The 23,862-nt window shown below is 38.3% G+C and overlaps 1 protein-coding gene across 1 annotated transcript in view; it reads left to right on the forward strand.

The window, feature by feature from the left end:
* LOC140314667 (calsyntenin-2-like) overlaps nucleotides 1–23,862 on the forward strand; it is a 286,768-nt gene that overhangs the window by 94,473 nt on the left and 168,433 nt on the right. The window contains exon 2 of the mRNA XM_072392991.1: nucleotides 2,251–2,373. Within this exon, the coding sequence (XP_072249092.1) occupies nucleotides 2,251–2,373 (123 nt within the window). The remainder of the gene's footprint in view (nucleotides 1–2,250; nucleotides 2,374–23,862) is intronic.

The raw sequence follows: 23,862 nt of genomic DNA on the forward strand, positions 1-23,862 counted from the left end.
TCAGTCTTGATGAAAAACCATTCCATCCCACACACACAGAGCAGTGAGGCTTAGAGATGTCATTAGCCTGCAATTGCAAATGCAGCCAGTCCACACCACCTGATAGAGAGATGCACTCACAAAGGGTCATCACCACGACAGAGATATCATCAGAATAAATTGTAATGTTGAAATGTCTGCATCTAATAGTGCTGTCTATTTCATGACAAGACCTCGTCTTTTGTGGGATTTGATATGCACATCTTTTTTTTAAATTTCTTTTCTCCTTTTTTCCCATTTTCTTTCCTTGTCCTTCATTGTGGAACATTTTAAAAATGCTGAATACAACTTTTGAGTCAGCCTGACACTGCTTAAGTAGTCGCAGTGAGTGGCGTATGAAGCATTAAGGATTACAGGGTCAGAAGGGCTCCAAAGCCGTGACTAAACTGAAAATGAATAAGACAAGGCTATCGAGTCTCTAGATTCCCCATTTGCTATTATGCTCAAACAGATTTATGCCTTGTATTACACATTTAATGAGGTTACGCATTTGTCTCAAGTTATAGCAGGAGATAAGCCTTTTTTTAATCATAATTTTCCTGCATGAAGTCATGTCGGATGAGTAAATTGCAGAAATGCAATTTGTCTGAAACATGTCTGTAGTGGAGTATTGTTAAACCAAATTTTCTCTTCTGTATCTGAATCCCAACACATTGTTTTTTAAAAATCCTTGTTTTGCACCAAGTGGTTTGCCCATGACACATTTTAGGGTTTAAAGTCCAAAACCAAAGTCATTTTACTCCACACAGCTGTAACAAACTTAGATCCTAATTGACTAATGTGTTCCCACCTCTGTCCCTGTCAGTGATCTCTACAGACTGTGTCCAAGCTGTTTGCAATGCCTTCTCAGCTGGCACATGAATATTCCTTTAGTGTTCGGATGTGTTCTCAGGGTTTTACTAGGTATTTGCTGTCATCAAAAACATGTGCAAAAACATCTACAAACTTTTTTTTAACACACATAATGACTATCGTCACAGTATTATCATATATAAGACTGCATTAAAAGTTGGCATTCACCTATAAATGTTTTTTTTTTTTACACAGTCCATCATGTAATATCTTTCTATTATGATCTGAGGTGGCAGAAGCTTGATTTCAAGTGATACTTTGCAAATGTTACTTTGAGGCCACTATTTTAACCTTCTATTTTATATTTTTGCTATAATTGCCTATTAGGTTTCAAAACTCTTCATAGCTCGCCATCTTGGTCTTACCTGTACCAACTATATTGACGGTGTGATGAGTTGTCAGCCCCCTGCAGCATATAGGTCAAGGACAAAATCGATTTAGATGGTTCTGTTTTGTTCCTTCTGAGTATGGATGTGTCAAAATGGATTTTTATTCAAATCCAATTGTAGTTTCTATTCACATTAGTGGAGGCTCTCTGCAGCCTTTCTTCAATGCCCCAGGCAGAAACAGTAAAGTTCTCCCTTGTGCAATGTGGTTTGTAATCACTGTTTTAAAATGTGAATCAGATCTTAAGTGCAACTTAAACACATCATTAAATCAGATGGAAGCGGTTTGGTTAACGTTGAAGCTCTTTGTGTACCTACATTAAAAGTGTATGTTTTCTCACCTCTGTTGGAAATGTATGTTTTACTGAATCGGTCTGTAACAATTGTTACTTGATTAGGACTGAGATTTAGAGTTTTTCCTTTAACTGAATTGCCACTAATTGTTGTTTTTTGCATTTCATCCCTGTCCTCAAATTATGGTGCTGCTTAGTTATCTCTAACCCAGAAACGTGAACCTGACATATACAAAGTGGACAAAATGTGATTTTGTGTTGTTTTTGTTCTGAAAAGCACCAGTTGGTTTTTTTTACTTCTTTAACAAATTGTTTGGTATCATGTCACACACAACCCAAGGGTTGTTATTTAATTATGAATCTCAATCCTGTACTGAGATCATGAACTTTGTTTTGGCTTGAAAATAGTCTTTAGCTGGCAAAACTGCAGTGTCACTGATCAAGTGTGGCACCGTGCTTTGAAACCTGCAGAGAATGTTTAAAGGACGAGGAGAACAAAAAAGAGGAGTAGTAGTGGAGATTAATAAATTGAGAATTTGTCATAGAAACGTAGGCTTTGTGCAGTACATTCAATATGTCTGCGTTTGGACGCCAAATTTAAACTTTTGGTCTGTGAACGGATTTTTGGGGGATTCAGAGTACTTTACTCACCGCTCATATTTTGCTTTCTGTCCTCACAGTGAATAAACATAAGCCATGGATTGAGACATCATACCATGGGGTGATCACTGAAAACACTGACATCGTTCTGCTGGATCCTCCACTGGTGGCCCTGGATAAAGACGCTCCCATCCCCTATGCAGGTAGGATACATTTCAATCTTAAAATGGCTGTCAACTTGTGCATAATCGCAGCAACTAGGGCAAGGGGGACAAACCTTTTAATGATGTCTCTTAATGATGTCTTTTAATGATATTAACACTATGCTTCAGAATTGTGAAGCACAGCTGCAGGTTGGACTTCCATCAGAGATATGAACCACATGTAAACTGTACACTCTGAAAGAGCTTAAATACCATGACTATTTCCTCTGCATCCGCCTCTTTATTTCATGTTTTACAGTGAGCCCTTCTCTGTGCCGTAACCTTTCTATCCAATAATTCTCAGTGAACATACGTCATACAGGACTCCTACTCCTTAACTATTTAGAATGGAGAGTAGCCCAAATAAGCCTCATAGTGACTGATGACAAAACAGAAAAACTGAGTCAAACCGGATTAGATTCTTCCCACTTTGTGACCATTCCAGCTCATCTGAAGGGTGCCAGTTCCTGTGGGAGGATGTTAGCTGGAGGCTGTTGGCGAGCTCAGCCATTCCTTCTCCTGCTGGGCTGCTAATGTGGCCAGCGTCCCAGTATGAGGCTGTTGTGCAGGACTGAAGCCCACTTACTGAGACCCTTCAAGCTGAGCTGGATGGATGGATGCATGGAGAGGGGAGTGTGTGGGTGCAACTGTGTATGTATGCTTGCAAAAACATTTTTCAATTGTTTGCCAATTTATGTGTGTGTGCATATGCTGTGGCATGGCCTGAGGGGTTCACTGTAATGACCACCCTACAGGGTGAAAGAGAGAAAATGATGAGACAGTAAGGAGGGTAGCTGGCTGACCAGTACATGCCCTCTGGCACAGAGAATGTACACACACAAACACACAACAGGTAGAGAACATGGATATTCATGAAATTCAAAAGTTGGAGCACTGGGAGAGATTCCTAGCTAAATTATTGATAAACAACAAAACCAATGCTCTGTCTTATCACAGTGTGCCTCTGCTTTTCCTGGTATCTCTATCAGTTCTATTTTTACATTCCCTAGTTTTCCTGTCATGACCACTTTCCACACATTTCACCTTGTTCCTTGTGCAACCCTAGCAAACCCACACACCCACTCTCCCTTTTCTCTCTCTCCTTATTATGCTCTCTAACTGGGCTGAAACAGATATCCAATAATTATCTGAAGTGAGTCCTTCCTTCTTCCATCAAATTGCTGGGGTGGAGAGGCAGGGCAGTGCACAGGTAGTGGTTAAGCCTCATTAATCAGGTCAGCCAGGTTTTAATTACAGCACATCTTCTGTAGGACACTGACATTCAGTGTCTAGCTAATGACAGTCACGCAGCTGAATCTGCAAGACTGGGAACAGTGATGCATTACATGCACTAAAAACAGAACCTGCTATATATCAATACTGTACACACAAATATGGCATATTATAGAGAATAAATCCATCAAAAATTTCAATGTTGAATAGATGTTAATATGTTTTCAGCATTTCCCTTTTTCTCTAACCTGAAGTCAGATCACAGTTTAAATTGATTAAGCAGGAATATGCAACTAAGCCAGCACAAAGCCACAGCCTTCTCCTGTTTGTCATCTGCGTCACTCTAAACCTGTCCAGTTATCTTCATGGACCGCTGAGCACGTTACAGTAGTCACCACAGTCACTGGTCTGGAATAACAGCAAACGTGGCAGTGCTTTGTATAAAAGCTGGCTAAGACTGACATCAGCCACCACTATGGCACCAGAGCAGCTCACAGTCTTCAAAATTACCAAGACAGAGTGTCAGGGAGAGTGGGGAAAAACACAAGTTTATTGTACAAACTCCTTGTTTTATGCAAGGATGTGTCTGACAAATCATTGTTGTCTAAAAGGCAAGTGATACAAACAGCCATATGCTACAGAATTCAAGAAATCCCAATCTGATGAACGTTATCATTTTACCATCCTTAAGATTTGTTGTTTTCATACAGTGAACAAAACCTTTCTGAACTCTGCCTAGTCTGTCACTCTGCTTTATGTTATTAGTTGTCCGTCAATCAACAAGCTGAGGGTGTTCATGCCAGTAAGAAGTAAATATGTTCTATACAGAAATAAGCCTGTCACCATAAAAGCTGCCATGAACAATTTAGCAAGCTTGTGAGCATTGCATCAACTCAGCTAATTATCCATGTACATCAGTTGATGGCAGCTGATCTCCATACAATCCCACATCAGCTGATAGCTCGGCTGATTCTTCTCTAAGAATCCAGTTGGCAAAATACAAACAGAGCACGCTATTAGTCTGCTCTCATCTGCCAGCCTTCGCTGCCTCCTCTGCAAGGTGCTTTCAAACCTGCCTGCTTGTTTTCATACAGTATCTGACTAAGATAAATGCCATGTCTATTGTCACTGATGTCTGCTTACTTCTGTTCCATAAAGGGTTTGGCTTCTGCTCTCCCTGCCTTAGGCTTTCAATGTATGCACAAGGAGGTGCACTGTCCCTGTGCAGCCCAGTCTCACCAGGAGATGGAAAACAATTTCTAATATGATATAGGTTCACAATTCGGGCTTAAAAGTTGTGTTATTGCAATATTTTGGTGGACAGTTGTCTGGATCTGGGTAGTGTTTTATCATGTGACAGGAAATCACATGATGTGATATGTGAGAAACTGCGACAATGTATAGTTTTGTAATTCTAACAATGTCATTTTGAACATCTTAACATAGTCACCGTCAACATCATTACACCGTGAAAGGTCATCAGTAACCCATTGGGACCAGTATCACAGTAGACAACTAAAGAAAAATATGGCAATTTTACTTTCTTTTTTCCTTCATTGTGAAATTCAATGTGTTTTTCTCAGGCTTTCTAGTCTCCACAGTACCAGTCATAACCTGAAATACCTCAACTTATTCAGAAAGATTAGGTTGGTGTGTCCAAACTGACCATTCAGTGTGTACATTGATAAAAAAGGTGTGTTTTTCCCTGCTTCAGCTTTTTCATGTATGCTATTGGGAGAGCAGGGAGATGCCTGAGCACAGCTACAAAAAAAATAAATAAATAAAAATAACTTAATCACTTTCAGCAGACAAAAGATAAAAATATATTCTTCTAAAAATGGTTCTGATTGAATCCCAGTTTAAGTTTATAAGGTTTTTTTTAAATATCATAAATGTATCTGTTTCCAAAAATTGTTAGTATGGCATCAAATGGTTGGGAAACTAGGACAGTTCAATTGGGAATTTATCAAAACTACATTGTTAATTTACATTGTTATTTTAAAAACAAAAATAATTATAGCTCTCTGATGGGAGGCAAAGTCTGAAGTATATTCATCCTCTGAAACATTTTTTCTTACAGTAACTTTCTATCACATCCGACATGTAACAACAGAAGAACAAATGATAGTGCTTCCTAACCACTTACCGTATCTTAAAGTTCAGGGTTTGACCTGCAGCTTCATGTATCAAAGTGATTTGATTTGAATATCAAACTAATTGTCAGAATCAATGAGTCAGTGATCAATGAGCTATTTAAAGTAACTTCTGAATATTCCACTTTGGTAGAGGTTGATAATGAGATAGTAGCTCAATAGTCCATCATGAAGGTGACGTGGCTTTTTTCAGGACATCTACAATGCCACTGTACACCCACTCTTTGGCAAGTGGGCTTCTCAAGTGCTGGGTTATTAAGGTTAATGGACAAAAACTGTATTTCGCACTGTTATTTGACACAGGTCAGCTGATTGTCAGTCACCTTTAAATTTCTGTTGCCAGCATACACAAACACTGACAGCCATTCATTTTCTTGTACTGTTACTTACTATCTATTTGCCAATCCTTCATTATCACTGATCCCCAGAGCCCTGTGGTTTTTGCTTGACAGGTCGGAAATGTCTCACCAGTGACCCACAAAACACACACTGCTCAATCAAAAATGCTGGCGAATGAGACAGGCTCACAAAACATCAAAATCTCGACACAAAAATTAAACCTTTACTACTTTACCAGAATGCGGTGCTCGAAATATGAATAAAAATGTAATATCTCTGGCTTCAAAGAATCCAACAGCCTTCCATTACTTCACAAGCAACATAACATACTGTCTTTCAACATAAAGTCAGGTAAATCGATATGAGCACACCGACAGGCTGCTTAATGTGCTGTGATTAATTAGTAGCTAACTGTCTGATTGGAAAAGAGGTCTCGAGCTAATTATGAAAACGATATCATTAGCACGGCTGCAATGAACTCAGTGAGATGTGTGGGTAAAGATGTACAGCAGTATTTATTAACAAGACGGAAACGAGAAGGGTTTGAAAGTTGAAATATTTTGCGTGACGAAGAGATGCAGTAAATGTGTGGAAGTGAAATAAACAGCTCAATGATCAGAGTAGATAAAGGTGATGTCTAGAAACAATGTTTAAGACAAGATGACAGCTTACTGTAAAAGGTTTTCAAAACAGGCAAATGTTGAGGCCAGGTCAAACTTCTTTACTCTTGATGAGGAAAATATTGCTCCTAAAGCAGAGTTTTTGTGCAGCTGCTTCACCTGCAGTGGTTAAGCTTTCACTTAGATTCTTCTTAGCCTGCTAATCCCCGCTTGGCCTGCAAATCATTCCTGTACTCCATTTTGAAGGTCATCCAAAGGCTCTTGCTTCTACTCTTAAGCTCTTATTTCTATCCCTAAGGAGCCATAAGAAACCATAGTACTCAACTCAGTGTCTTCTTTTAGGTTTGGCCCAACATTTGGCTCATTTTAACAGACATGGCGGACACAGATAGTTTTTTCTTTAAAATGTGTTGCAGTATTGAAGAAAGACTCAATGGAAAATATGTCACAATTAATCTAGAGACAAATCCTCCTCCTGCATCTGTCAAGGCACCTTGAGCAGGAGGGAAAAACAAAAACTCAGTGTGTTTAAAGTGTCCGACAGTTATATCGTCTGATAGGAAAACCTCATATAATATGGACAAAGCCGCATAGTGATTCCATACTGTGAATGTGAGACCGATAATAAACTTATCCTCTGTCAGAGTTGATAATGGAAATTAAAGGTTATTTTCATGAAAGCCCACTATAATTGAACTTTTTTGATATGAAACCAAAATCTCATTTCATGATCTGAATGAAAATGTGGAAGCGCCACGGGGTTGCTTTTAATAAAGCAACAGTTTTTCCCCCAATATTTGAACAGGTGCTGCTCTCTCAGTTCCCCTAAAATCCCCTACTTCAAAGCTGCTTAAAACCATTATTAAAAAGAAGCAAATTGAACTGATTTTAAAGAGAAATATTCTATCTTGGATTGACAAAAATGTTTTAATTCACAAGGCTGACAGATGCCTTTAATTTATCTGAGGTTTTTGTTTTGGTTTGCCTCCCACTGTGTGTCCGCTCTTCTCCTCTGTTGTTTTAGTCATTCTGCTTTTAGTTTGACCTCGAACAATCTTTAACTTTCTTCTCTCCTTCTGTGTGCTCACACTCTTGTCTCAAATAATTTCCGCCTGTCAGATTTCATACTAGTAATGCGAGCTCAGGGGCTGGAGTGGTGTTCTTTATCCTTCACAAGACTCAAAATAGTTCAAGGTGATGCATCATTTTCCCACAGATCTCTACTCTTTCGGTCTTTTTTCAGAAAAACAATCTAATTAAATCAATTTTAATGTACTTTATGAGGAGCCAATAGCAAACAGATGGACCTGACAATGTGATTTACTTGCAAATACAGCGACCCTGTTAAGTCAGACTTAAACACAGTGTTATTCAGTGATGTTGATATCCATGCAAACTTGTTTCTGAGGCTTTTGAGCTGAAAGCGCAGACACCATAATGATTACCTTGCCTGTTGGCATTCAGAGTGCCTCATTCTTTGGCGTCAAGACAATGGAAACATCACGCCGCCATTGTTCGCGAAGTCCCTTATTAATGAAGTACTGAAATGCAATCTGCTCCCTCACTGAACCACACAGATGAGGGGAATCGTCTCTAATGAGATTTTTTAATGCTTTTAGCTATTTTTTTTTTTGTTATTTGACGAGCTAGAAAACAGGCTAATAAATTCTGCTTAGTCTTTCTTCTTTCTAAGAGAAAAAAAAGAAAAGAGCATAGTTTAGGTTATTTTTTTAATACAATTAAGCAGAATTTGTAGTCAACAACTTCAGATCCAACTCAAAAAGTTACTTGAGTGATGTTGCTTTCAAAGTGAGGCATTCAGTGTTACTGCAGTCACAAAATGATTTGTGAGGCTTTGTCTTTCTGCAAAGGGTGCTCTATATCTTAAGTGCTGTTCATTCTGCACGGCTGTAATTCTGCTACTCATGACAGAATTGTGGTTTGTTGTTGCTGCAAACAGCTGGGACTTAACTGCTCTGAACTTGTTGATGTTCTGAATTTCTGTATGAGCCCTTTCTTCAGTGTCATATTATTGTCAGAACTGTCTGGGAGAGATTCAGATGAGCCAACTGGTACTAATTTGGGGTGTGACTGCTTCCTTGAGGAGGACAGTAAACAAATCAAAAACAGCTCAGCTGTTGAGTTCTACCACAACATGCTCCTTATGCATGCTGAGTTCATCAAGGCAAATAAACCCTTTGAATCATAAGCAACTGACAAAAGCCTTAATCTTTTGGAGGTCTCAGCTTCAAGCATTTTTAGTCTAACTGATATATTGTAGCTCACAATAGTTTCTACATTTTGAAAATTCTAAATGTTGATCAGTGGTTAAACTAAATTTAGTGACAGCTGATTATTAAGTCCCAACATAACCTAAACTAAGGTTTGTCATTTAACAATTTTCATCTTGGATTACATTTGGATGAGAGAGAAGATTGCAACGTTATTAGATAAATGTAGGTGTGACTTGGATAGCAGGGTGCTTCTGTAGTTCATGTTTACTGTGGAATTAAGGTGGAGGCCACTATTCTGCAAAACACTTAGGGACAAATCATATAAACTTTGAGTAAATTATATGCATTCTATTAAGTGCTATAACTACATAAATCGCAGATTTTAATGCCTAATTGTAGCCACGTAGTTTGCACTAGTTGGTGACTGATCCTTAAGTTATTGTTATTTTAAAAACATAAGTGGTTGTCAGTCTTGATATCAAGCAATGTAGCTCCATTCTCTGACCTCCAAATTGGACTTTGTCACCTTTTAAATATGGTTCAGAAGTTGTAGTGTGACTATTTCACAAAATACAATGAGAATGTGTCGCACTATGGAGTAAGTTCCGTGTTCAGAGGCATGCTAAAAAAAATTAAAGTAAAGATTCTTGCCCACTGTCATGTTTTTCAGGTTAATTTTTGTGACATTTTCATATTTGCTGTGAGACAGGAGTGGACATAAAGTGCTAAAAGATAACACGACAGCTCCATGCCTAACTAATTGCCCCCTGAGCCGTTTCTTTCTTTACCAAACCATAATCAAACCCTTTTTGAACACATACATAAAACTGTTCAATGCTCAATCACATGAGAATAGCAAACAGTTTAATTCTGCTGTAGGACTAGCTTCTGCCCTTTAGCTTCATGAAAAAGAATTTAACAACAGGATATTTCAAACTCCAGCTCGTCGAGGCGGATAGCTGCCCTTCCTGAGTCTGGTTCTGATGGAGGTTTCATCCTGTTAAAAGTGAGTTGTTTTCTTCCACAGTCGCCTCATGCACACTCAGAACAGGGATTGGATTGAAGTGACGGGTCGGTGCAATCTGTTGGTTTCCTTAGCTAGGCTACTTTTTTTTTAAATTGGCTTTGTGTGTATGAATTGGCCTCATCTGGAATTGAATGAGTTGGATTTGATTGGATTATGGTTGTATGACAATGAATTGGATCCCTAATTGGATTGAATTGGACTGCATCTTTGAAGTGCCTTGACATGACACTTATTGTAAATTGGTGCTATATCAATAAAACTGAATTGAATTGAATATTTAAAGTTTTAAATGTGTCAGTGCTGCTTTAGGTGAAATCATATGTAATTGTAAATTTACTTTACAAAGGCTACAAAAGAAGATTAAGAATTTTCATGCAAGTAAACTCATTAAAGCTGTTTAACGTTGAAATTATTTCATGAGGTGATAAACAGCAACATGATGTTGACATGGTGGGAAACTGCGTCTCATAACATCTGTTGCAGCACTTATTTGACTACTTACGTGACAGCTGATTTGACACTGTCATTTTTAGATCTGCGATTCTGAACTATGGCCTCATTGTAGATCGAGGTTCAAATATTCAGAACGGCCCATATCACAACATTTTGCTAACATCTTTACAGTTAAGACTGGACACCTAACGTTTTAAATATAGTTCCAATACAAATTTTTCTAATAATTACTCTAATTCTGCATCTCACAAAGAAGAGCAGAAAGTAGCATCTGCAACGTTAATTTGTTCAAGCATTCTCAGTGGGTAAGAATCACAGTGTCACAGAAAAAAGATGTGTTATTTAATGGAGGAAAAGCTAGAATATTTGCTCAGTATCAAACAGATGCACGTTCACACATGCATGTGTTCACAAATGCACTGCTGGCCCAATAACTGTAAACTAAACAGGAAATATCCAGCATGCAGATGGAGAAAACATTTTCTGGTTAGAGCATCAATACACCGATATCTGCACATTTGAATTTGGGTTTCTGGGATGACAGCTGGGTTAAACTGTGTACTATTTACTAAGTGAAAGAGGATAGAATTGATTTGATACCACTGTATTTTTTGCTATTCACGTTCAAGCCGCAAGTACCCAAATGAAAGTGTAAGCAAAATGTCATGAGTGCTTCTCCCAGGAGACTAGCACAAGGAAGGGAGCCACAAGTTTGCTCAGTCGACATAATCTGATAGAGGGAAGGATGAGTTTTTCTTTTTTTTCTCTGAAGTTCAACTACTGAGGAGGTACTCCATGACAGCAATCTATGTTTTAGCAGTTTGTCAGTATCACATTTATCACATCGCTGCTTTGCTTCAAAGAGCTTGAAGCTGCTTTTGATGTACTACTTAAATTTAGAGGTCCACCCCATCTATCCCCCAGTTTTTATTGAACTGTCTGATGGGACTTACAGAAACTGAAAGTCTCCGTTTTGTGAGGAACACCTCCACCCTTCTCGTCGACAACCGTTGGCTTCCTTTGAGCTTTAATAATACTGTTCACACACGCAAACACACGTGAAGCCAGCTAAGCTACACTTTAGACTGGCTGGTCCAAGCAACGTTCCGACTCTTAACTTTGTGTTGTGTAGAAAATGATGAACAGGCTGCTGGCTTGTCTTTTCATGCTGTTTACTGTCTGAATGGGAACACATATGTACTGATCAGATACACAGTTGGCTCACCGAAGGAAGCTCCCCCACAGCACACTATAAAGGAATCAGAACTCTCTTTAGCATAGAGGCTTGCTATCGTAGGAAATGTATTTTCCCAATATTTAGACATCAACACTGAAAACTCATCTCAGTAGTAGTTCCACAATTTACAGTGTACTTATATTCATACTGTAGTCATCCAACAAATTAACACACAACATTTGAGTTCTGCAAATGACAACCTACCTCAGACAAGTCTCATTAGCTGGCAAAGTCTTAAAACAGCCAGTGGCGTTTTTTTCACCAATTCTGAAAGAGGGTGCATCAGAGCCAAAAAATCTCCAGAGAAATTATGCAATTTTACACAAAAGATGGCATGTGGAATTAAAGACCACATTAACTCTTTTACACATGCACACTGTTTGTTTTGCCCTGTGATGGACTGGTGACTCACTTTCCAGGATGTACCCTCTCGCCTCTCGCCCAATGACAGCTGACAGCTGAGGGGGTTCCAGCGCCCCCCCATTAATGGATGGACTATTTGTTTGCCTTTTTCTTGTCATCATTCAATCATTAAATGGCTGGACAGACATTCCACCAAAAAGCCTCAGAGTGTGTTACACACAGAAGATTTAATTTGATGATGCAGCTCAAAAGAATAAAGAAACACACTGCATTGTAAACAGTCTCATGAACGACTTCAGTCGGATTTGTTTGTTCTCAATCAGGCTTTTGATTTCTTTGCTGGAACGTGGAAAATTGAAAGAAATCAACACGGCTACACACTGTTACTTTCCATTCCTTAATTTACCTTGGTAATTCATCCATCCCTCAGTTTCACTGCCTTTAGAAATGTATTGAGTGGGCACAATCTTCCCACAAGGGCAAGAAATTGTCTGTCACACTGAATGAAAAAAAAAAAAAATCAGTGAACCACTGTTATTAAACAAGACCCAGGAGATCACTGAGAAATGAAGCTGAGAATCACAAGAAAATCTCCTTTTGATAGGAATATAAAAGAAAGCCAGAGCTTTGAGTTCACTACTAATCCCCCACCCACATACATGTAGTTCATTCCTGGATGGCCTCAGCTCTGGATTGCTCCATTCCAGCTCTATTCCATCATTCTCAAAAACATTCAATGCCATTAATGATGTTATCACCCCAAGAATCCCTTGCTCCTTTGTCCTATTTTCTTTAATACAGAATGAATAGCATTAATTTTTCAAAATGAGATGAGGAACTGAGGATTTATGCAATCCTGACTGCAGCAGGGAGTGACTCTCACAATCAGAGGCCCACTTTACTTTGTTCTGATTTAGCTTCAATCTCTGCATTGGGGTTTTATCTTCTCTCTTCCGTGCCATTATCTAATATAATCTCAGCATGTTCACTCACATGTAAATTGAAGATTCAATTAAATAAGTGAAGGTGGGGTGTGGGGGCGTCGAGAGAAAATGACTGCAGTTGAAACAAAATAAGAAAGAAACGATGATAAATGACTTAACATGAAGACACTTTTCTATTTCTTTTAGGAGGATGTATCTTAATTATTGTAACTGACATGTAGAAAAGGATGTTTTTGCTTTAAGAAATTACTTTAAATGGATGTTCTATGTGTGAAGTGAGTTTTTTTTTGTGTGCCTGATTATGATATTCTGATGGTGCACAGACTCAGCATTTAACACTCCTTAGCTATTTATATGAATTATCTGGTAAATACACACAGACTCACACACACACACACAAACACACACACACACACACACACACACACACACACGTGATTTAACAAATATAGAAAGATTATACTGGTAAATGACAGGGAGGCATCAGTGATATTTTATAGGTTCCACTTACTCAAGATGAGAGACAATATACAGGAAGCTGCACATCAAGGTTATTTACCTGAAAGGAGAATATATTTAATGCATTTGGTTTATATTGCTCACACTTAACTAAGCAGCTATAAATGCTTCTTGCTGTACACCTTCATAGTTCAACAAGGTTCTGCTCTTCACTCAGAGAAAACACAATCACTACGACGCCACGGAATATTCATGTATTAATAGTGTTATATTAATCCTCGTGAATTACATCATGTTCATGTGGTATCAGAGTTCAGACACACTCAAGTGTTTGCACTCCTGATAAACAAAACCATTAGCTTTGTGGCAGTTAGAGAAAATGGGTTCTTGTCAACATGGCTGAGTTTTGAGTGGAAAACAAAATATACTTATCTGACGGAATGGGGACAAAAGGAGACCCTCGGGGGTATATTGCTGGCTGCTTCCCTGTAATCATAGTCGCTTTAAAACTACAAACAAGATGAGTCAAGTAATTGGGTATAAAGAGAGAAAAAGAGATTTGGGTTATCATGTAAATGACAAGACAGATTTGTCTTTTTTTCTCTTTTTTTTACCTCTTGCAGTTTGTATAGATAGTATTGTAAATGGCATGTTGCAGGAACCTGGAGTGAAACGCTTGCACAATTACTGAAAATTAAATGTACGAGATTGGCTACCAAAATCCAATCTGCTCCCAGCCCTAGTCATTTTGTAAAGTTGACGAAGCCTGGGAACTTGTGACAGTCCAATTAAGGACATTTGCATATCGAGAGGCTTAAATTGTTGTCATCCGCTGGAGCATAAAATGGAGGAGCACCTCAAGAGGAGATAGTGGTGATCTGCACTTGTAGACCATAGATGGGTGTGAAGCACTGAGGACAAAAATAAATAAAAAGATGTGCATAATTTCACTACATCTGTCACTCCCCTGTCAGCTTGTGTTTACTTGAATGGAGACATAATATGGACAAGAAAACCAACTTTTTTTGTGCTTGATAACATGTATTGGGGAGTCTGGAGTCATGACTAACTCAGAAAAGAATACAACCCTGTCACTTTGTGTAGGGCTGCCTAGTTCTAAAAATAAGTAATAAGATAAGATAGACCTTTGTTCGTTTCACAAGAAGAAATTCACAGAGACCTCCACATTTGCAGGGTATTATGTCACGCTACCAGCTCAGAGTAGAATTATACAACCTCCCAAAGTATATCTCCACCCACCTTCCACTTTAAATCTCACTTGTTAATAGCAAATTCAGATTAGAAATTACATAGTTCCCAAAACTTATAGAAATCAGCCAATTGCTTTGATTATATTTTATACCGCAATACATAAACGTGTGTTGTTGGTGTTTCCTTTGGAAATTCTGAATTCTCATTTGTCATGGAATGCACCACCAGGAGTGCAACAGCAGCTTCACCATTTAAACAAACTTGGAAAAATTGATTAAATACTCCCAATAAAAAGCAGTTGTTTCTAACATTAGCCTCTAAAATCTATGGATAGACTGAACACTAAATGCTAAACACAGATAGACTGACAGTGAAGCCCACACTTTATCCAGCCTGCATATTACAAAGGGATTATGAAATGAAAGGGATTATAAAGGGATTAAGAAATTGGTGAAATACTTCCAATAAAAGTAATAGTTTCTAACATTAGCCTCTAAAATCTATGGATAGACTGAACACTAAATGCTAAACACAGATAGACTGATAATGAAGCCCAGGCTTTATCCAGCCTGCATATATTACAAAGGGATTATGAAATGATTTGGATTTAATTACTTGCTGGCTTGCCATTACTTTCCTTAAGCATTGCTTTCTGCAGTCCAGCGTGTCCTTCGTTTATTGGGCTTGCTTCCCATGGGTGCTATCAGATCCCATCAGAGTGGTATCTGGAGAGTTTAGAGATCAGGGGAACACCTCAGGCTCTTTGACATGCTTTTGAGCCCTTCCTATGCTGTGTTTGTAAGGCTCAGTTATGTCCCTCTGCAAAAAGCTGCTCATTAGGGAGTGGTGTTGCCATACTGTTTGGCTGTGAGGGGTGATTGGTCTGCAGAAATGTTTAGGTACATGTCCAAGGGAAATGTTAGTCCCAGGTTATTGGTTTTCTCAGCAGAACATTGCATTGGATCAAGATGAGAAGTGCTGCTCACTTTACCTGTCAGTGGTCATAATGTTATGGATGATAAGTGTATGTTTTCATTCATCTCTTGTTTCACATAGATCCACTCACTAGTTAGCAGATCTTAAAACGTTATCTTCTATTAAACTGGACAGACAGACACTGTGTAACTCAAATCACATCTCAACCACTCTCCACACTGTATATATACATTTGAGTGTGTGTTATCATAATTCCATCCTCCATAACGATAATATCAAACTCTACATTAAACATTTTTTTTGAAAAAAAACGTTGGACTGCTTATGAAAAGCTCACTGCAGATGCAGTGGCAACCATACTCGCCTCCACAATAGGTTATTTATGTCCACTGTGACTCATGGTTGTTAAAGTTTGCATTATCAAAGCAGAGTGCAAGGTGAAGGGATCACGCAGCCCTTCCCTTCAGAGACAGATGCTATCAGTTTTCCACTTCTTCATTGCCCCATCAATTTATCTGCTACGTAGAATGCAGACTGTCTTCCAACCACATTATTTTTTCTGTTCTTGGGTGTTTTAAGTTCACACTCAAAAATCAATAAAATCTTATGAGTCGCAATTCATAAAATAGAAAAAAATTCCAAGGCACAAAGTCCACTTTGTGTGGGGGAGGGGGTGGATGTCTTTGATATCAGAAATTTCAGTAATTTAATCTGTAATTATGTGACTTATTCTGTAGATCAGGACAATCAGAAATAGGGACCTTCTAGAGGGCATGAAAAATACTAAGACCATCATTATTTCATTTTAAAAACATGCATGATAAGTGTTTCTTGGACTGAGTGCACATGGTTATTTGTCTCTGTGTGGCCTTGTGATGGACTGGCAACTTGCCCAGGGAGTACCCCACCTCTCGCCCAATGACAGCTGGAATAGGCTCCAGACCCCCAGCGACCCAGAACTGGATTATGGATGGATCATTTGATTTGGAAAAAAAAATTTATAACACTTGAAGCTTAGAATTCCCAGGAATTATGTCTAGGTCTATACTATGCTACCATATGCCTCACAGTTTTTGTGCTAACGCTACTGCCAAGCTCTTTGAAAGTCTAAAAGAGGTCTAAAAGAACAAGAGTCATAAGTAGGAGAAGGCACTTTTTCCAAAATTAAAGTTGTACAAATTTTGAAATAAACAAGTATTTCTTCCAGTGCTTTTTAAGGCCCCTCATCTGTGGTGAAAGATAAAATTGCTTCATCGGAAATGTTAAATTCATGCAGTATGCTGCCATTGTTGTCTTCGGACATCTTTGGCTTCCTCTCAGACCCTGCGTTGGATAGAACTGTCAAGTTCCCATCAGTCTGAAAAGCAGTGAGCTGTGATTCTCAACAGAGGAATGTGTTGCCAGAAATGTTCGTCTGTTTGTGGTTAAAATAACTGTCTGTTCAGTATCATTTTAACAGCTACATTATGCGTGATGAGATTTTAATTCAAAGTCTTTTGCGTTCCATCAAAAGTTCCTGAAAACCATATACTGAAGCAACAGATGTACAGCATATCTCTGTATAAAGGGCTTGACATTTTTTTGTGTGGACGTGTTAAAATGAGAGTGTTATTTTCTGTTACTTTCAAACTGACAAATGTGAAGATGGCTTGATGGCAGTAAATGTGACATTTATCCGGCCGCCTCGCCCACGACCAAGCCTGTTGCCTCGCCCACGACCAAGCCTGTTGCCTCGCTGAATTGTGCCTTGTAATGACATCTGCCTCAGTCACAGGCATAATTACTGTATATACAACTAATTAAAAACTGTATGTCAGTTGCCATCATGTTTCGTAATAGTCATGTTTAGAACTGCACAGCAAAACTCCCACAGCAGACAGCGCTACAAAACTGACAAATGTGTACCCAAAAATAAGGAAGTCTCGTAACAGGACTATAAAGAAGTCAAATAAAAGTGAGGCCTGCCAGTGGAGTCTGAACCATGAATAGTCGACTTTACTCAGCAGAAAGCTTCTGTAATGTGATTAGAACTTTTTCTTTTTGCCTCGACAGCTGCTCTGTGCACCGTATGTTTTCATCTGTGTCAGTCGTAAATTTTGATTTTATCTGCTGTTGTACTCCCACACCAGATTTGCTACGCTTCTTCTGAACTTTGTAGTTGTTATTTTTTTTTAAAGATTATGACATTCAGGCGGTTGTTTTTGAACCTGTATTTTCTTTTCTTTTTTTCCACTGGCTGCTGAAATTACCTTTAGTGTGATGCTAAATGTTAGACTAAAGCAATTCTCACTGAGTCTTTGCTGGCTAATATCCTTTTATTGTTGTGCAAAAATCATCACAGAGACCCATGTTGTTATGTGTGTTAGTTTTGTTAAGTTTTAAGTTCCCGTTTAGTCTTTAGTTTTGCCATGGTTTTCCTCAGTCACTCTTGCCCGTGAACTTCACTCACGTCACCGGTGTTTCTCCCCTCAGCTGCACTCACTCATCAATCACCCTCCTCAGTATTTAGTCTCTAGGTTTTCTCCTGACCGTCATCCATACCATGCTAAAGTTACTCATGTGTATAGTAACTTTAGCCGCTCCTTTTGTTTGGATTGTTTTAAATAAATCAAGTATTATTTGGAATATCTGCATCTGGGTCCTCCCTTCACCACCATGCTACACCAACCCATCGTTATGACAGAAGTATCTGGCAATGGGCATGAGAAATCCTGGAGATTAAATACCTAGGAGGGTTCCATTGGAATTTCGACTGTAGTCGACAGTGCTGAACAGCAGGTAGCCAGACAATGCTAAATTTCCTTGTATGTGGTGCCTCAGCTGCTTCGCCCAGGTTACAAGCTTCAGATGAGTCTGTAAATCTGTTATTATCGAAACTTCTCTTCAGTCCAATCCTCCATCCTGAGCATGCATGAGGCAACTGTGGAGAGAATCGACTCCCTTTTAACAGGAAGAAATCTCTGGCAGAACTAGACTCAGAAAGGATGGCAATCTACCTCGATCAGCTGGGGTTTGAGAGGACCGAAAAGAAATGACAACAAACACCAAAACACCATTCAAAGGATACCTGCTGAGACAGAGAAACACAAGTTAATGACAACAATAATGCCAAATGCACATAGTGTCATATAAGGAAATAAAAGCTGGAAAAAAATAGCAAAGTGGGGAAAGGTGTGACATAGGAGCCCCTTCTTTGCTCTGAATCCTGACTGAAACTGTTCAAACAGATTATTTCTGTGTAAATGATCACAAAGTTGAACTGCAACAATTTTTTCAAGAACTTAAGACAAAAAAAATGAGACTGGATATAGATCGATAATTAGCTAACACTTCTGAATCAAGAGTAGGTTTTTTAAAATAAAAGTGTAATTACAGCAAGCTTAAAAGTCCGAGGTACATATGTGGTCAGCAAAGACAGACAGATAAAATCCAATATGGAAGTGTTGATTAAGGGGAAAACCTCCTTGAACAGTCTGGTTGGGATTGGGTCTAAATACAAGTTGATGGTTTTGAAGAGACTATTGCTGTTGTTAGCTGTTATCTAAATACAAATCAGGTCCTAAAGATACTTATAAAGCTGCTGTACTTAATGATACATTAGTGATAATAGTGGGAAGGGTTCCATTAATCTTCTCTCTAATAGAAACAATTGTATTGATCGAAAAAGTTCAGTACTGAGAGTTAAAGGAATAAATGTCTCAACAGAACTTGGACTCTTTGTCAGCCTGGCTACAGTGCTGAAGAGATTGTCCAATGTTATACGCATTGAAATTGTAGTGCTATCAACAAGTAAAGTTTATGTAGCTGTCCTCTGTGATATTTGCACATGGCAGTGAAGAAAATAATGATGGAATTTGTCCAATAATTGTCAGATAAGACAAGGTTATGAGGAAATACTGTTGACTGTTTAGTTCCAATGCCATAAGTCAGCACAAGATCAAGGGTATTTTAAGAGAGTGAGTAGGTGAGTAGGTGTGCACTTTGAGAAAATCCCATAGAATCTAATGTAGAATTGTAGTTAATATTTTTAACATCTACATGAATATTAAAGTCACCCACTGCAATGACTTTATCTGTACTCTTTATCTGCACTAACTGGGATTAAACTCTGAGAATTCAGACAGAAACTCAGAATAAGGGCCAGGTGGTCGATACACAACAACAAATACAAGAGGTTTTTGTGATTTACACTTTGGGTGGGAAAAACTGAGAATCAAAGATTTAAACAAGCTAGGACTGATTAGTAACCCTGATCTAAAGATAGCTGCCAGTCCTCCTCCTCCTCTGCCTGTGATTCGAGGAATGTAAAATTTGTAATAGTCAGAAGAAGTTGATTCATTAACGCTAAAGCGATCCTCCTGCTGCAGCCAGGTTTCTGTAAGACTAAATACATCAATATGATGATCACCATTCACTAACAGAGACTTGGAAAGGAGATATCTTATATTCAGTAAACCACATTTAATGTTTTTGTTCAGTTAAATTTTTTGTTTTTATTTTTTGGAGGGGGGGCAGCGGATTGGAAGCGGTAGAGAAGTGTGTAAGACTATAACTCTGTATTCACTTGAATTCATAATGTATATTCTTTTGGCACCAATTCAGAGACTGAGTTCAATAAAACTAAATAAAGGTTTGCATCAGCCCGGTGCCAAATCAGATTTTTGTCATTGGCCTGTTAAGAATAAATTTACCAGCATATCAGCAAGTGTAATCGAACTGCAATAACATTAGTGTAGGTGTAATTTTAGAATGACAGGCAAGAATAATGGTTAGACTAATAATGTAATATGTCAATTCTAACCAAACGATTGGCTGCTTGCCTCTGAATGTGGGACATTGTTTAAAACTCAGCAGGTCTTCAAGAAAGGATCCCTTTACTTTATGCTACAAAAAAGACCAAAAAATGCAGCTGAGCCATGGACAAAATATTTATTAGCAATGAACAGACTACAGAGAATTATGTTGAAGATTTTAAGGAAGATTTTCTGACAAGGAGATAAACAAAGGGGAATATATACAGAGGGGAACAAATGAGGAAGTGACTGCAGCTGTAGCTGATTGAGTGGAGGCAGGTGTGGAAATGGAGCCGAGGACCAAAACAGGGGAACTGAGGAAAACAAGGAGTAAAGACAAGATCTAAACACTGGACTGAATGCAGGGACAAAGTAAGTCAAAAGACTAAGAAATTAAGAAACCAGGGAAGAAACTAGGGGAAAAAAAAACATGAATCATGAAAAGACCAGAAGCCCAAAAGACAGAAAAATCAAAACAGACTTCAACAGAATACCAAGAACACAAAACAGTAAATATAAAAACAAGTACATAAAATCATAGAAAAGACTGGAACACTAAAGGACAGAATATTAAAACACACAAAAAACATGGATCATGACAAAAAAGCCGCATTTTTCCTTTTTTTTTCAATTTATTTGAATTTAACAGAAGAAACTGTTGTTCGAGATTTATTTGCTCCAAGTCTGATATATCTCAAGTGCCTCGTTTTTGATAACATGAGGTGATTTAACACAGTTGCATCAAGTATTAAATTTATTGCCAAAAAATAACCAGTGAATCAAGAGAAATACAATTGTTTCTTTAGAGATAAATCCAAATATGAGTCATCTGAATGCACAGAGGCAGCGATGTAATTGAAATATCAATAAAATATACATATATTTACATTTTGTGACCTACATTATTTAGCACTGATTGTAACTATGCCACCAAATCCAAGAGTAGACGTTTTACAAGTGCACAGAAGAAGTCTGTGGGCAAAGGAAAGGGCCCTCGCTGGAGCACAGGACACTTGTAAAATGTAACAGCATGTGTATGTACAGTTTTATATAACAGATTTTTTTTTCTTCTAAGTTGGGTTCATAGTATTCACAAGTAGCCAGTATTCTACCTACAGTAGACAGTGGTCAAAGAAAAGCTTCTCTGATGTTCAAGCAAAAGCAAAAAGCTGCTCAGAAAGGGGCCATCAAAAGGCTTTAAATTTTTCTTCATCTAATACAACTCAAACCTCAAATTTATAGCGAGAGCTACATTGTAGATATTAACAGTGCGTCACTTCTGCATCAGACAGTTGTTGACTTTGATGTCATACTTTCTCAAAAACAGAGAGCAGTTTTAAGTGACAATAGTACAATAAAAGTGTTAGACATAAGAAACTGCTGTCAAGTAGAAAAACAGCCCTCTTGATTAATAACAGTTATAGATCCACATCTACTCCACTCATGGAATGGGTCGTCCAGTAACTGAAGGGTTCACACTTTCATAATTCATCATAATGAATTGAACAGCTAGAGAACTAGAAGCTGCTTTAAATTAATGTACACAAGTGTGTGAGAATAGCAAAGTGCAACTGACCTTGGAAGACTCTGGGAAATAAAAAGTCTTTGTGCTGCGAATGTAAGAAATGGTTCAGCTGAAAAACGGAAGCTGTCTGACATTCATTCAATAGGTTATGTTGCAGGTCACAGTGTAAAGTTTGACTCTGTTGTAGCCATGAAGTGACTTTTCCTTTCATAATGTCTTGTTTTTAGGCATAAATCAATCATATTCATCTTTCTCTCCTTTAGACATTTATATTGACTTTATATGGACTTAGATTTAAAGTATTATAAAACTGATCAGCAGCTGTCTTCATTGGATTGTTTTAAACCCCTGTAGAACCCAGCATCTAATGGGTAGGAGTTTTCTGGGCCAATTTTTACTTCCAAATTCCTTCTACATTGAGTTTGGTGTAAATTTTTGGACTGACGGTTAAGTACCTTATACTGAACATATGCAAGATGTTGGCATAATAGTTCCTTCCAACCAAGATGTTGACTGCAAATAAATAAGTGATACTATACCAAAGCTTCAAAAAAAGGAAAAAAGATCTCCCAAACATATCTCAAATAAATGCACACATCCTTAAAAATGGGTCACTGAGTTCTGCAAAGATCAATCAAAATTTATGATGAGAAGCAAGAAAAACACACTGCTGTCCTCAGAGCGGTACCAATGGCATCCTGTGCACAGAGTCGAGAAAGGCTTCTGTTGATTGCTGCATTTCTTTTGGAGAACTCTAAAGGGTAAATGTGATGTACGATGAGTACCTCTGGCAAACTGCCCGATCAGAACAGCTTCATCCTTTAACACTCTTCTTGATCACATAACAGTTAATTAAATATTGGTAAATCGTTCCCATTCAAGGATGGGTCATTAAAGTTTACCTACCGGACACATCAATCACTTTTGATGTCTCTCATTGCCACGTCTTGCCGCCGTTCCTGTGTGTCAAGTGGGCGATGATAAATATTCAAACCTTGATTTCTCAAACCTAAACATTTTACCTCCTTTTCTTCTTTAGTTCAGTGTCTTATGAGTCCAACTGGTTTTTCATTTTCAGTGTAGTTTGACAGCTCCAGTGATGGAGTATGCGAGTCTTCCATAAATCCTTCAGTCTTTGTGTGAGCGTCAGTATCTCCAAAAAAAAAATCAGGCAAGGGAAAATTGACAGGAAAGAGCTGGGTGGTATGAAAATGACATGATTGAGCAACGTCAGAAATGAAGCAATTGCTCAACTGTCAGCTAAGATGCTGTTGTAATAAACAACAATAATGCTGATGGGCAAGTTCATGTAGCATGTCTGACATATAGTGCTCTCACCCTGGGAGACAGTAACCCATGCAATACCTCCCTCTGTTTTGCCTATGTGTTGGTCTCTTCCAGAAATCTCTCAAGCCTCACACAGGGACATTGGTAGGTGCTGAGTAAGTCAATAAGGATGGACACAAATTGTTGTCCATGCGGGCATGGTTAGAAAGTGATTCATTTCTCATGCACTCACTTTACAGGCCTAAGGGGGTAAAGACATGATATCACCTCTGATGGGCCACAAGGCGCTTTTTTTAAACGAGTTGGCCTTTTTATTTGGGGAGAGCTGAGAGGTATAGAGGAGGATACTGGCTGTAAAGCCAGAGCCTGTGATTAAATGCATGCAAGTCTCAGACACTTCATGATTACTTTTCAAGAGTTGGTCACCCCAATAAATGACTTTAATTAAGGCTTCAACTTGATATTGCCCAGTGACACAAAGAGGAAGTCACTGGGTAAACAGAGGGTAATGTAAGTGGCTTCAAGCTCTCAACTACATTGTTTTTGTCAGCCTTACATGAAATTCTCGAAGTGATGTCACACTTTTTTAAACAATTTCTGATTATATTGACTGTTTTTGGTAATAAAATATCTTGACATAGAATTTCAGTTCTCTTCTGTTTGCATTATCAACA

This window comes from Leuresthes tenuis, unplaced genomic scaffold, assembly GCF_036924035.1.
Source record: "Leuresthes tenuis unplaced genomic scaffold, fLeuTen1.0.hap1 SCAF_9, whole genome shotgun sequence".
Lineage (NCBI taxonomy): Eukaryota > Metazoa > Chordata > Actinopteri > Atheriniformes > Atherinopsidae > Leuresthes > Leuresthes tenuis.